Here is a 15,148-nt window from a genome sequence, read left to right as displayed (position 1 = left end):
CATACACAGACAATAGTCGAAATGTAACCTCAGGCTCAATGCCCGAACCATGATGACGGTAAAACAAATGTCCAAACTGAGCATGCATTTTAAACCACCTGAGCATAAAACTGTGTACCAGCTACTATTTTTGATAAGTATCCTTTTCTTATTTTTGTAGTATTAGTTCTTGACTATGTTCACCTTTGAGGGAATAATGTCAATAAAGTTATTATGTATTATATTATTATTACTATGCTAGTGGTAGAAGGTATGGACTCATTGGCTGACAATGGGCGGAATGTTTCCTCAGTCGATTGTTTAAGTTTTGAGAATTTTTTATCATATGACTCGCGCATGTTTTTACATGCTTTTCACTATCAGTGATCGATCACCTGTACCTCCCGATGTTAATTCTACTTGACTATTGCGTTCAAGTTCCAATTATAATATGAACCAAAAATAGTGGTTTGATGACCTACAGATCGAACTGCCATTTTTCGTGCTTTGTAATTTCACCAAAAACTGTGTTCAAACTATGGGGTTCAAATTAATGTTGTTTCCTGGTGTGACAATGTGATCGAAACTTAAGTTTAATTCATTGGTTCCGCTATCAGTGATAAACCGTGTTTGAAGATATCACAGTAACTCCTACAGCAAAAACACAGTGGTTAGTTTGGAAAATCTGTCAGTACTGATTTCTTCCTTATTTTGAATACAAATTTATCAGTTATTCATATTCTAATTCCAATATTAACAGTCACTGTTGTTTTTCCTGTTAATATCATGATTCATGCACCAATTGACACAAAGATTTGTTTGAAAATATGAGTAACGAATTCAAATTTTGTATTTGAAACATAACAGTTTGCCAGCAGTTGCCTTTTTTCAGTGCATCTAATCGGTTAAAATTGTTCAAAATTAGCATACAAGAGGGGGGCCCATACTCTCCCCTGTACCTTCTCTTGTTTTTGTCTTAGAAAAGAAAACATACATTTTTATCAATTTCCTTTCCTTTCTCAGATTCCATGTAAGTGACACTATGGGCAGCAAAATTGATCAGAATTCTTCAAAATTGTCACACAAGAGGAGAATACCCCTCTCATGCTCTATCCTACATGTAGGCATTATTCCTGCTTTTGACTTTGTATTTGAAATATGTCATATGTCAGCAGATTGCACCTAGAAAATTGTCACACAATATGGGGAGAATCCCACTCTCATATGCTCCTCTGTCAAGCCCTAACCTCACATTTTTCTCTGCCAATTATTTCTCACCCTTAGAGAAGAAAACCCTGATTTCATGCTTCTGAGTAAGAACAATAAACTGCAATGATAAGGTAATGCTTTCTAAGTATGCATAGGTTACCAATCCTCCACATACCATCTGATGGGACCATGAAGAAACAAATGCCTTGCTTGTTTGTTTATGATAATGTCGATTTTGTGCAAGGTGAATAAAGGTCTTACAGTAGAGATAGGAGATTTAATTGTCCCCATTCTTACTTTCATAGTCTTACTATAATCCTGAAGTTTAATATTTGGCCCCTTAAATTTCTGCCTAGTTGCACTGTAGAGCTTTTTACTTCTGTGGTTGCACAATAAACCACGGTCTCTCCACAACCGTGAATGAACCTACCCATTGTTGCACCTATAGCATAAACTGTTCTACATATACCGGTATGTCAATAAGGATCACATATGCCATGTCTGTACACAGGGCTTGGATAATCACATAATGGTAACACAATGTTTTTGTTAAGGGCAGTAAGCAAGTAAATGTTACCACAGTTTCTGGGTTCACTGGGGTTCCCCTTGGTATATCAATACAATCAGATTAGGGGATATAAGCAGAATTAATGGTGAAGGGTTCCCAGATCATTTCACATGTTCCCCAATCATAGCAAAAACTGTGACACCATAGACCCTGATGGAGTCAATATTGATAAGATGTGAGAATTTAAGCTGATAAATGGGCTACTGAAATATTGTTACATGGAAATAGATACACACACGTATGGGTTGGCAATTTAATGAAGAACGGGTGAAAAAGTCAAAAAGTAATGAATGGAAGCCAACATTACTATACAGCTTTGTAAAATCAAACTATAATCAAACCAAACTGAATCTCCAATTTAGTAAAAACTGTACTGAAAATTTAGTTGACTTCTTTTAAACTACCAATAGTGCTGTCTTCATGCATTTTTTTCACAAAATATCAATCCCAATTCAGGAATGATATCAATACTGGTACATGTAGCAGCTATTCCCATTTTCACATCCTCAATCTCACTTCCTTCAAAGTACACTATTCAAGCAAGATAAGCTGAGTCAGTGTTTACAATAATTCCATCTGAGAGGAACCTATCAATGCAGTGAGTAAACCTATCAATGCAGTGAGTAAATCATAGATACTGGTACATATAAAGCAATCCCTCCAACTAAATGCAGTGAGTAAATCATAGATACCGGTACATATAAAGCAATCCCTCCAACTAAATGCAGTGAGTAAATCATAGATACCGGTACATATAAAGCAATCCCTCCAATTAAATGCTATTTTAATTAGGGTCTTCATCACAGTGACAGTACATCAGAACGTAACTGTGCTGTTAATTACATATGCTTTTTCACTAAAACAGGGAAGTACAAAATGTGCTATTAATGCAATAGCCCAGGTATCGTAGTGTGCTTTGCTTTTTTCAACAAATATGCACAAAATGTCAAGATTTTTATATGAAGATGTAGAGTAGGCATATTTCAGGATATCATTAGTATTTTTTCCCCATGATATTATTTTGACTCACAAAATCTATCAATAATTTCAGTACAAGTCAGGGCCTGAAATTAACTTCTTTGTGTGGTAGTTCCAAGTGGAGTATACACTATCCTGGAAATAAGTAGCCCTGAGAGAATACATCTGGTAGTCTGCTTTTGCCTAATGCTATATGGTTTACTGTAGATGATATGACGTATCTGACTAACAGAACAAACAAATGCAGAACAGTTTCACTGTCAAATAATAATTAGGAAGGTTATAACATTGGATGAGTTTACCATCATGTTCTGCAGCATACATGTAGCTCTATGTACAGTAATAAGTTTTCATAAATAGAAATATGACTGACAAGTGTTTGACATGTGTTGATTTATTCTTCTGACAATGTGAACAATATCAACTTGCTGGGGGTAGCATGATGAATTGTCAGATAACAAGATTGTGTACTGATAAACCTGCTTGAAGGAATGCTATTTGATATTTGAGCATTAGCAGTGAGACTTTATTAGGTAAATTGTGATTTTTCAATGAGTAATCTGACAGAAAATCACAGAAAAGGAATTTTTCAACATGTCTCCAACTGCTTTCCATAACAACAGGTAGCCCAATGTAACCTAGATCACTGAAGTACATAAATTTGTGATCCATTCAAAATTTGCATGTTCACTTTGAGCATTATTTCCATGTATGTTGCCATAGACCGTATAGTCTGATCAAGGTCTATGATATCATGGCCATCCACAATGATCTATACCCATATATATAGTGAATTAATTTCAAAGTGAAAGAATAATAAAAGTTGAATATGGATTCATAATTTGTCAGCTCACTGTAAGAAAAGATACAACTGCAATACATTAGACCAAATAAGTTTGAATTTACTGGCATTATCCGAGCATTGTCTTCTGTGTCTCTCAATAATCATATGCCCTATTGTTTATCAAATGAACCTTTTTGTGAGAACATGCATGTACATATATTTTGGTTTTGGATTTTTTTCAGGTTTTCAAGGACAACATGAAGTTGTTGTTAGCACTCATACTGTTACTTGGTATACAGAACGTAAACTGCATGAATAATGGTCTTGCCAGAACTCCACCAATGGGTTGGATGGATTGGGAAAGATTCAGATGTAATGTAGACTGTGGCAATGATCCATTGAACTGCATTGGGTAAGTAATGCCTTCATTCATTCTCATCTTTGCAGTAAATTCAAATATTTCTGATAAAAATTTCCATTCATTGTTTTGATATTCATAATAAGGTACTTGTCTATGTAGCCAGTCTTTCCCACTGCCCATGATTTGCTACATGGCTTTTGATCTCTGAAAAACAGTGATGTACCTGCTGTTTTTTCCAAGATGCATAATTGCCTGAATGTATAATCATCAAAATCCACCTCCAAATAATCACAAGCATGACATGTCACCTTTCTACAATGAAGTTTGAGATTATGATTTACACAATGGACTGAGGTGCCATGTGTTACCAGACATACCAGGTGGCTATTCCAGAGGTATTACACTGAGGGAACTGTTGATGCCTGGTAACCAAGGCAATGAGGAAGGGTAATAAATGGGAGCCATAAGCTTTAATAAAGACCAGGTTATACGAATTTAACACCCAACATGGTCATGGTAACTGATGATGTCAGATCTCAAAGCTGCAGATTGACATAAGTGTCGTTTATGATCAGTCACAACAATGTGATATTTTTTTGTCTTTGTGTTCATTTCATTGAAATATTCATAGACCTGGTGCTAGGATATATGAGAAAAGGGAAGGGTGTGTGTAACGTCTAGTGATGCTGTCCTACAAAGAAACGGAAGATGGTACTTGAATTGACCTATTACAACCTCCCCTTGTTCATATACCAGTGGATGTCAAGTAAATAAGAATAGACAAACTTGACCCTTACATGTTTTGTAAATATTAAACAATAAGTTCTGCAATCTGTACAGTTTTAACATTTCTAAGTTACTATTGTATCTGTGTAATTTCAGTGAAAAATTATTCCAACAAATTGCTGACCACATGGCAAAAGATGGTTACAAAGATGCAGGTTATGAGTATGTCTGCATTGATGACTGTTGGATGTCAATGGAAAGAGATGCCAATGGTAAACTCTATGGTAATTCCACACGATTTCCAAGCGGTATCAAAGCTCTTGCTGATTATGTAAGTTAGCAATTTAATTCCACTCCATTATTGTACATCTTTTGTAAAGGGTTTCTGGGAAATATAATGATATTTAAAAAACTCACAGATTCTGAAGGAATCAGTTTCATCAATAAAACATTTCACATCGGTTGGTAGAATAAATCATTGAATGATCAGTGCTTCAACCAGTAATCATAATTTCATGGTATTCTTCCTCTTGCCTGTTCATCAATATTAAGACTGCAAAATATCTTGAAAATATCAAAAGCTTTGTCATTACTGACAAATGAGTATTATTTTCAGAAGTTCATTGTATGCTCATGTCTATATCAAGTTCACAATGTCATTACACACCAGCAGACTAGTGTCATGTCAAAGCTCCAAGTATACTGGCACTTATTGTGACCAGCGTAATAAAGTTCTATATCTCTTCAGCACACTACCACATTGTTTTCTAAAATTCATATTAATAGGAGTCCAGTCACTCCAATAGAATAATATTATGGAATAATTCACAAAATACAGTCATGTATGGACAAGCTTAGGTTCTGTATGCAGTATATTGGACACCCCAAGCTACATCTGATACACCATACAGCACCTGATTCTACACATAACCTTATTTTGTGTATTGTACACTGTTTGTTTCTAAACAAAATGCCAAAAGATTTTGGAAAAAGTGGCACAGTCAAAGGAAGGTTGTATTGCTTCGCATTATGTTGACATAAGAAAATTTGCCCTGAAATAATTTGCATACTGCCAAAATTAGAATGTAGGCATTCATACAAACACACAGAACATAACTGTTGACACTATTCCACATTGCCTTTGATGTTTGTTGGCATTTGGCACCAACAAATATTAAATTTGTTGAAATGTTATTCCCAAACACTTTAATTTGATTTGCTTAATTCTATGTGAAAGCTGTCTAAACTTCTGCAGTGCATAGCAAACTTTGTCATGATTGTGTATATGGGCAGATTGCAGCTCAAAGCCAAGTACTTAATGCATATGGGATGCAGTTTTATTTGCATGCACTTTGTATAAAATGTAGCATAATGTATTGTATGATTTGAACTCTACACAAATAGGCATGCAATGAAAAAAGACAAACAAATTACACAAGGTGTCTCACACTAGAATCTGTCATTGAGTATTGTAATAAAATTGATTGACTGTACCTTTAGGTTTAATCTGTCAGCAGTATAGTGGATGCAGTTGACACCAACTTTAGAAAAAAATTGAATACAAATTAGCGTTTAATAAATGCAATTTAAACAGCTTATAATTGCAATCTTTAAAAAAATAAATTACCTATATCTCAACTAGGTGCATGCCAAAGGATTAAAATTAGGTATATATGAAGACTATGGAACTCATACTTGTGGTGGATATCCTGGCAGTCTTGATCACTTAGAAGTTGATGCACAAACCTTTGCTGATTGGGGCGTAGACTACTTAAAATTTGATGGTTGCTATGCTTCACCTTCCAAAATGGACAAAGGCTATCCTCAGATGACACAAGCTCTTAATAGCACTGGTCGTCCAATTGTATTTTCCTGTAGTTGGCCTGATTATCAAAGAGCACAAGGCATGAAGGTAGGCAACTTTATGTGCTACACTAGAAGCACATATTTATGTGTCATTTTATGCCATTTACATCATTAGGTCCATTCCAAAGGCTTGCTGTTAGGTATTTATGGAGACTACGGAACAAAGACATGCATGGGTTATCCAGGCTCTTTGAATCACTTACAAGTTGATGCACAAACTCTGACAGAGTGGGGTGTTGATTATTTCAAAATGGATGCATGCCATGCTGATCCCACTGACTTGAATGATGGGTTCCCCAAATTCACCAACTTTCTAAATATGACAGGATCACCCATAGTGTTTTCCACAACTTGGCCACATCACCAAATCAAACATGGTATCAAGGTAAGCAATATTGGGCCCAGAGCGAACATTTTAAATTTTATTAGCAATCTGGATGAACTCAAATATCTCCACACAGGAAGTGTATTTTATAGCTGTACACAGCAGTCGTAGTTGTATTTCAAAAGTTTCTCGTAGAAAGCTGGATAAAAGCCATTTCAGTGTAACATGAGCATTACTGGCAATATAGGGTCATCATATCCCACAATGCAAGAGCATTAACATTTATTTATGGGCAAGGGCGAGAGGAAAGCCACAAATTAATTGGTGAGGCTTGCCGAGCCCGTTAATTTGGCTTTCCTCAAGCCCGCGCTAATAAACAAACGTTAATGGTCAGAGCGGAGTCTGTTATTTCCATTATATTATCAACGAACCAAAGAAAACCATCAAAATTTGCAAAAATTTCCGGAGCGAACGACAAGTGGGCCCCAGAACTGAGCAATACGCGACGCACTGATGCGCATGCTGTAAAAAATTGGCAAATCCGGAGATATTTTCAGAAAAAAATATCTCAACTTGGCCCACAAGTGCTCCATTTTATTTTGTGATTGGTTATGATATACATTTGAGCTGTAAAGTAACAATACTTTGAGTTGTTAATCTTGTTATGCATATTCACGGGCATGTAAACAAACCATTACTGTGTATTTGTGGTCAGTCACACGTGGTTCAGCTCGACCAATCAAAATGCGACAGGCAGGGCATGGTAATATAATGTGGGTCACACGTTCCTGTTTATGAGTTTACTGCACAATGTTTGGGGTGTCAACAACTTTAATACTGCATTATTGCTTACATTGAGTGATTCAGACATCAACAGTTTCCTGAAATGTTTATAAATGGTTACTCCTGTGTTCTGACAAGTTGCCAAACAAAATATTTGATATACCCTCCCAATTGGCCTTCAAGGCACATCATGTGCTCATAAGCTGTTGCCTTCATGAAAACTGGCCCACAGTAACATTATCCACAGTAACAGTGACACTAACATGTCCATGTTCTCTTGTTTCTTATCATTTAATTTCAGCCAAACTATACCCTGATTGGTGAAAATTGCAATTTATGGAGGAATTATGCTGATATTCAGGATTCATGGGGCAGTGTTACTGGTATTATAGACTACTATGCTAAAGAACATGACACTCTAGCAGCAGCTCAGGGACCTGGCCAATGGAATGATCCTGATATGGTAAGCTAGATGTCAATGCAAAAGTTTCATACATTTGAATTTTCCAAGTCTCAACAGAGGTTTAATTTTCATTAGTGTAATTGTACTTTCAATGAAGAAACATCAAACATCAAGATCCAAATCAACTTTAAGGTCCGTAAGCTGTATCTTTTCGCTATTTTTTCAGAACTTTTGTTTTGTGGTTTCCCTACACTTTCTGCATCGAATCCCTAAACTGCAATTTAATGCCAAGTATTTAGCATATCAACACAACCTATATGAGTATAATCTACATTGTTATTGTTGAAAATTGTATTCAAGTCCGGACTAGAATTCATTTGTAAACAATAAACAATGATCACTACACACATACAAGCTGTGTTGACAAAAAGAATACTGGAAATTTCAGCATGACAAACAGATTAGGATCAGACACGGTAGTTGATATACAGAAGCAGAATACTGAAAAGCTTTCCACAAGTTACAGCTTATGTCCCATTAAATAATTTTCCAATAAATGACAGTAAATTTTGATGTTTCTCTGGTTCATTTTGAAAGTCGTTCATTTTCTTCTGTTGTATAGATGTTCATAGTAGACTAAGGTATACCGGTACGTCTTTCTCTGTTCAATAGCTTATACAGAACTTGATAACGTAACTGCAATCTCATTATCTTGATTTGGCATTCTGTAAACCCATGACCGGTGCCAATGATTACATATTTTTATCAGAATAACTGAACTTCATTTTGATATTTCAGTTGATAATAGGTGATTATGGACTAAGCTTTGACCAGTCCAAGGCTCAGATGGCTATGTGGGCTGTATTTGCAGCTCCTTTGATGATGTCCAATGATTTGAGAACAATTAAAGCAGACGCCAAAGAGATTCTTTTAAATAAAGAAGTCATAGCTGTCAACCAAGATCCACTTGGGAAATGGGAAAAAAGAGTCATTCAGGTATGTTTTGCATTCTTTAAACGATTCCTTTCGTTTTCAGTGCCTTTATTACATGATTAGAGTTCAACTTTGTGTGTCTTGCATGAGTCAACATAAAATCAATCATCGCAGAATTTGTTTCAATTAAACAACTACTTCGATAACAAACTACCCACTGTGTAGTAGTTTGTCAACTTAGGCACAGAATATCTCAAAGATATAAGGATTGACTGAGGGTCATGGTTGCATCAATGAAAACTGATTTTATTGATAACTATTGCTAATCTTAGACTGGCAATTGAGACTGTATACCATAATATACCAGCACACATGCATGTACATGTATTTGGATGAAAGACTGGCTTTGGTTAAATTTTGAAAGACAGATTTGCCATAGAACACATTTGGTTCATTACTTTGTCTAATGCTTGAAGTGTGCAATAATGTCATTCCTGTATGCAAACGGAATTGATGAATATTGCTTAACTATGCAAATGTATGCAAAATGATTCATGAATATTGGTTAGCTATGCAAATGTATGCAAAATGAATTCATGAATATTGGTTAGCTATGCAAATATATGCAATGTGAATTCATGAATATTGGTTAGCTATGCAACTGTAATGATAACCATAGACAGTTAAAGTTTTACCCAAAATTGCCAATTGCTTTGTATCAGTATGACTGCCTGTTGTGTTGTGTAACTAGGACAAAGCAATATTACATGTAGATAATAACTTATTATATAATGTCAATGTTTAAAATCATTAAAGCAATTGGAAAACAGTATATTTTAGGGCCCTACTTTCATTATACCACATATTTAAATATGGAAATTATATTTACTGCAACAGGCTTCATACATGTACCTGTACAATATACCACAACAATAAAACCATACATGCATATATTGAATACTAAACAGCAAGAGTAATCATAATAGTCTAAGAACTAAAAAGGACTCCCTGGATAGAAGGAGATAAAGATATGATCCAACATGGTATTGCAGTATATTATATATTATTGCCTGAATACATGGGTTTATGTGCCAGAGAGCAGGTGACAATTTGCCCGACGCCAGGAGGACAAATTGTCTCCTGCTGCGAGGGCACATAAACCCATGTATTCAGGCAATAATATTTTTATGACGTGCCTCTTCACAGTTAATGCCATATGACATTTAATTACATGCAGGGCATTTTCAAACAATTTTACCATTATCAACCAGCATCAAACAGATTTTAACGAAAGTCAAAATAGCAGTGCCCGCATGGATATTTTACATCTAGTCTACTTTGACGTTTAAAACCTCGAAAGGCTTCACTGGACCAGGTAACTACGGAAACTGGTCACTACATCGTTCACCGGCCCGCTAACATCTCGGATGTTCCTATTCAAATCAATGCACTGATTTGCACTCACATCAAGGCATGTAATAAACGGTATATGGCAAACACTTCCCTTTGCTTTAAAACCTTCCCATTGCTGATCATAGGATCATCATGAATCAGAAGAGAATAGCAATTATTTTATCCATTTTACAAACAATTGCTGTTTCATCTAGTGATGCACACATGTTGTCACCCTAAAACACTGTATTTCTGACATACCGTTATAGGCTGTATTTAATGTAGCGCCTTTCAAATGTTTGCCACAACTTGATACAAGGACTTCAATTGACCAAACAGGGGAACAATGAAACAACTATTAAACTCGACAGCATATCCTTTCACTACCCCAAATATCTGCCGCCATAAAGCTGTTCAAATTTGTTGGCAACGTGGTAGGTGAACATTGGAGTCAGCCATTTTGTTTATTGGCTTTGCAAGTCACACTATTGTACAGGTACTCCAGGAACCCCAAAACTGATGGCATTTAACATGAATATTTCAACATGGACCGTGAAATACCAGTGCTTATATTCTATGGTACACATCACCAGGATGGAGCAATATTAGCATTATTTAGCATTATGATAATTACTCATAATCAGTGGACAAATATTCATGTAACCCTAGATTAAGCACTGTATAATAATTCTATGCTTGCTGCTTTCAACAGAGCACTTTTACATTCACAAAGTACTTGTCTTTTGGTTGAATCTACGCTATTAAAACTTAGCTTACTTTACCACCTTATATTCAGGTGTATCAAATTTTCAGTGTGAAAGTGTCATTTGCATGTTAGGTATCTACTTTTATGCAATACTCACAGATTATATATAAATGTGTGTCTGGCAATCATTGAACATTTCATTAGTGTAGACGATAATTAACTTCCAAAGTATAGCAAACAGTATCCAAGATGTTTTAACTAATAAAGTATAAAAGTATAGGACTTTCTCATGGAAATTTTGAAGCCTCTTGATATTGCTGAGTGTTTCAGAGCTGAATTATCACATATTTTTGCATACATGTATGTATGGAGATCACCTCTATACCCTAAATTCTAATTGCAGAAATTTCCAGTCCTTTGTGAAAATTGAAGAAAATTGAAAACTAAATTGTATTTAATACAACTTTAATCACCTTTTTATGACCCTGAAAAGCTAAAAAAATTCAATGGTAGATTGCAATGGGTTAAAGCTGGAATTCAAATGGACCATAGTACAAACAAACCCATGTGTGCAAATGCACATAGAAATATGTGTATTTCCATATGCACTTGTACACTTATTGGTTTGTTTGTACCGCCGTCATGTGATCTTTTTGGCATACCGAGTCTGTAGAACACATCACGTCCTTTTTATTCCCGAGTAGAACTATTGAAATTATTTCATTGTATACTTTTAGAAATAAAGCTAACTGGTTTGTTGAAATGGTTTTCAAAATCATGGTTTCAAACTGTAAAATGAACTTACAAAAATGATAATATTTTTCAGAAAAACAAAGTTGAAGTTTGGACCAAAGAACTCTACAACAAAAATTATGCAACAGTGTTTTTGAACCGGAGGACAGACGGAATGCCGTACAGTTTTAGCATAACATTAGCGGACATGGGATATGATACTGCATTGGATCACTATTCTCTTAGAGATGTTTTCTACCATAAACCTCTAGGATACTATGGCATCAATGACACTTTCACAGCTACAATCAACCCATCAGGAGTTGTCATGGTAACTGCATCATCAAACTAGGAATAACAGAGGGAACGTGGACAAGAGTAAACAGAAATCTTGATTGATGTTTTAATTTCATAAGTGACCATAAAAGCAGATGTATACAAAATGTAATTGCTTCATTTTGGTAGTTATTACTACTTCTCTGTGCCTCTCTGATTAAACTATCACATATGACTTTGTTTTTTACATTGGATGTACATCAGTCTTTATGAAAGGAGATAACTCATAGCCTTAAAATTGAATTTTACACAATCCCATATACATTTTTGATGTCTTCAAAACAGTCTACTGTTTCATAATGATGTCACAACTCTTGTTCAATTGTTTGCATTTCATGTGTACTACTACCCTTACTGCAATTCTGACACAGTGACAATGAAATGATTGTAATGAATCAGTGTTTATACTGATGAACATTGTAGCTCTTACTTTAGTGAATGTCCAGTCAAATTTGATGGAATTTTAAGACTGATATTTTTAGCTTTGCCTCTGTTACATTGCTCTTTCTACTGATGCTTTCATCTTACAACAACTGCTAATGTACGGCTCTGCCAATTCCCTTTTTTCTTGTTTTATTCAAGATTTATTTGTAAAATTTTGAGTCTGTTTATTAAATTTTGGAAAAATTTATTGTAGTTGAGTAACAGTCATGCTATTTGTGATAAAAGTTAATGAGGACTCATATTTGAAGAACTTTTAAGCAATATTGTCATCAGTGTATTTTTTCTGAAAAATTGACATCATGAAATTTTATGACTTTGTAAAACCTCTAATAACTCTGTAATATTGGCTCTCTGTAGTTAGGTGATATACTTTTTGATTAAGGTAACATAAATGTGTACCATCAGTGGAGATTGCTATCCTGACAGGTTTAAACCATCTGTAGACAACACAGAAATTTGTCATTATCAATATGTCCTTCCATGAAAATCTTTCATGATGGACAGCATCTTGATATAAACACACTCCTGTTGCTACTCAATCACACAACTGTATGGATGTAACGTTTGTTTATTGTGTGCTCTCCTATCTTGAATACTCTGTCTGTAACAAATTACCAATCAGAGATGCAACGCCAACTAGATGCTGTCACAGTATGAGTGGGCATATACATTGTCAACACCATCTAGGTCTAATGTGCTGTACATTGTCAAAGCCATCTTGGTCTAATGTGCTGTACATTGTCAAAGCCATCAAGGTCTAATGTGCTGTACATTCATACACATATAGTTATACATGTCTGTTCTCTTGTACATGTATCACAATCCCAAGCCATGTATGCCTGCAGTGTTATAGGTGCGTACATCCAAATGCACATACATGTACCATCTTTGAAAACACATTGGCCTCACAACGTAATATTGAAGTCTATATTGACTTGAATGAAAGTCACTCCACAATAGAAAAATATTCATCAATACCAGTCTCTTAAAATTGTCACATGCATTGAAATGCCTGCTTTAAAAATGTACATTTCTTTCTGTGCAGAACTTGAGTTTGGAAATTGGAAAGATGTCATGCTCAAAGGAATGAAATTCTTCACCGTGGACTATTTATACTTTTCAGTGTTGGATTGGAGAGAGGTTGTCCAAAACAGTCCTATTAAAGAAAGACTTGCTATATGTACTTCCTATCCAGGCCTTGTAAAATTTTATAATACAAGGCCATCCCTCTGTTGTCATTCATTTATGGCCTTATTAATTATCAATAAAGATTATCATTTATTGCGGATTACTTATTTTTGTAAGGTCACATCCCATGAACAGAAGTCACTGTACTCTTTTATTTTGGAGGCATACATAAAGTACTTACAACAATAGAGCTTATCTACATTTATACGAAAAGTCAAGTCAGTGAGTAGCATCTTCAACTGGTTTAAAATGTTTGTATGTCAGAGTTTAAGCAGTAAAACAATAGTGATATATAATATATGTGTTAATGCTTTTAAGCGAAGTATCAAACGTAGAAATGTTTATGTGACAAACTAAGAAACTCAAAGAGTTTAGACTGATTCATAACGTGACTGCAATCCAGCCCAGCTGCTTGAAAATATCAATATTAATTTGATTTCACTGCCAATTATAATTGGCTTGAATAAACTGATATGGTGTCAATAATAGATGTCTTTGTGTGAATTGTGTTACAAGTTAAAAATGTCAGAGGCATCATAATTAGTTTTTGCTCATTTTTGCTCCATAGAACGAAATTGACAGACACTACACTCAAGATACAGGATATTTGTTGTGTTGTCAGCATATTTTCTTGAAAAGATTTTCTTCAAACGTTTTACATTACAGAGAGTTTAAAACTTGACATAGCAGTAGGCATAAATTATTTTCTAAAATGACTTTTCTACCAGCCAGAAGCCTATAGTACTTCCCTGAAGGGAGCATGTCAAATTGACAATGAAGGGGTTGAGTTGCATCACCAATGATATTCCGTGCCTTCCTTATCACTGCAGACAGATAGTGGCTGGATTAAAGTTTTTCCAGTGACCAATTACTCTTCCTGCTGTGTTAACAATTCGTGAGAGTTTGATTCTGTTTTTAGAAATTAAATTACTATAACAGAAGTTAAATATTCAAAGTCAGAACAATTTCCAATAAGAGATATGTACACCAATCGGAGAATATTTTGGCAGACATCAAATGGTAGGAGATGTAATCATTGTTGGGTTTCTTTTCACCATATGATAGGTGTTTAAGTCAAAGCAAATAAGTTAAACTTTCCATTACAAAATTTGATGGATTCCTTGAGGGCGCCCCTCATGCAGTACAGCATGCACCCCGCCACACCTCGTACGAGCATTCATAAATGTACGATAATTCACATCTAATATGGCGGCGTGTGTTTAACCAATTCGTGACCGTTAGCATGAGACCACTACCTGTATAGAGCTGTAGCATGTGAGCTGACCCATGGCATGTTCGGAAACACGACGAAAGAGCGTTCGTTTTCATTCGCTTTGTGAAACATAGCGTTGCAATAACAGCTGGTTGTTGAATGAGACTATTGTTATTCTCAAAATTAACAAAAATAGATGCTCTGTCACATACTCAGCTTTGT

General features: G+C 35.2%; 1 protein-coding gene across 3 annotated transcripts in view; it reads left to right on the top strand.

Annotated features, from left to right (window-relative positions):
- Positions 1 to 14,199, top strand: part of LOC139130674 (alpha-N-acetylgalactosaminidase-like) — a 14,587-nt gene extending 388 nt beyond the window's left edge. The window contains exons 2-8 of one of the 3 annotated variants that reach the window (XM_070696425.1): positions 1,264 to 1,319; positions 3,761 to 3,930; positions 4,762 to 4,936; positions 6,248 to 6,517; positions 7,881 to 8,042; positions 8,781 to 8,978; positions 11,840 to 14,199. In XM_070696425.1, the coding sequence (XP_070552526.1) occupies positions 3,776 to 3,930; positions 4,762 to 4,936; positions 6,248 to 6,517; positions 7,881 to 8,042; positions 8,781 to 8,978; positions 11,840 to 12,097 (1,218 nt within the window). In that variant the 5' untranslated portion in view covers positions 1,264 to 1,319; positions 3,761 to 3,775 and the 3' untranslated portion in view covers positions 12,098 to 14,199. Of the gene's footprint in view, positions 1 to 1,263; positions 1,320 to 3,760; positions 3,931 to 4,761; positions 4,937 to 6,247; positions 6,518 to 6,586; positions 6,857 to 7,880; positions 8,043 to 8,780; positions 8,979 to 11,839 lie in introns of all 3 variants that reach the window. The other 2 variants (XM_070696424.1, XM_070696426.1) reach the window with 2 other exon arrangements.
- Positions 14,200 to 15,148: the final 949 nt, after the last annotated feature.

Source organism: Ptychodera flava, chromosome 4, assembly GCF_041260155.1.
Source record: "Ptychodera flava strain L36383 chromosome 4, AS_Pfla_20210202, whole genome shotgun sequence".
NCBI lineage: Eukaryota > Metazoa > Hemichordata > Enteropneusta > Ptychoderidae > Ptychodera > Ptychodera flava.
Note: the sequence above shows the minus strand (reverse complement) of the source record. Positions and strands in the feature narration are given on the sequence as shown.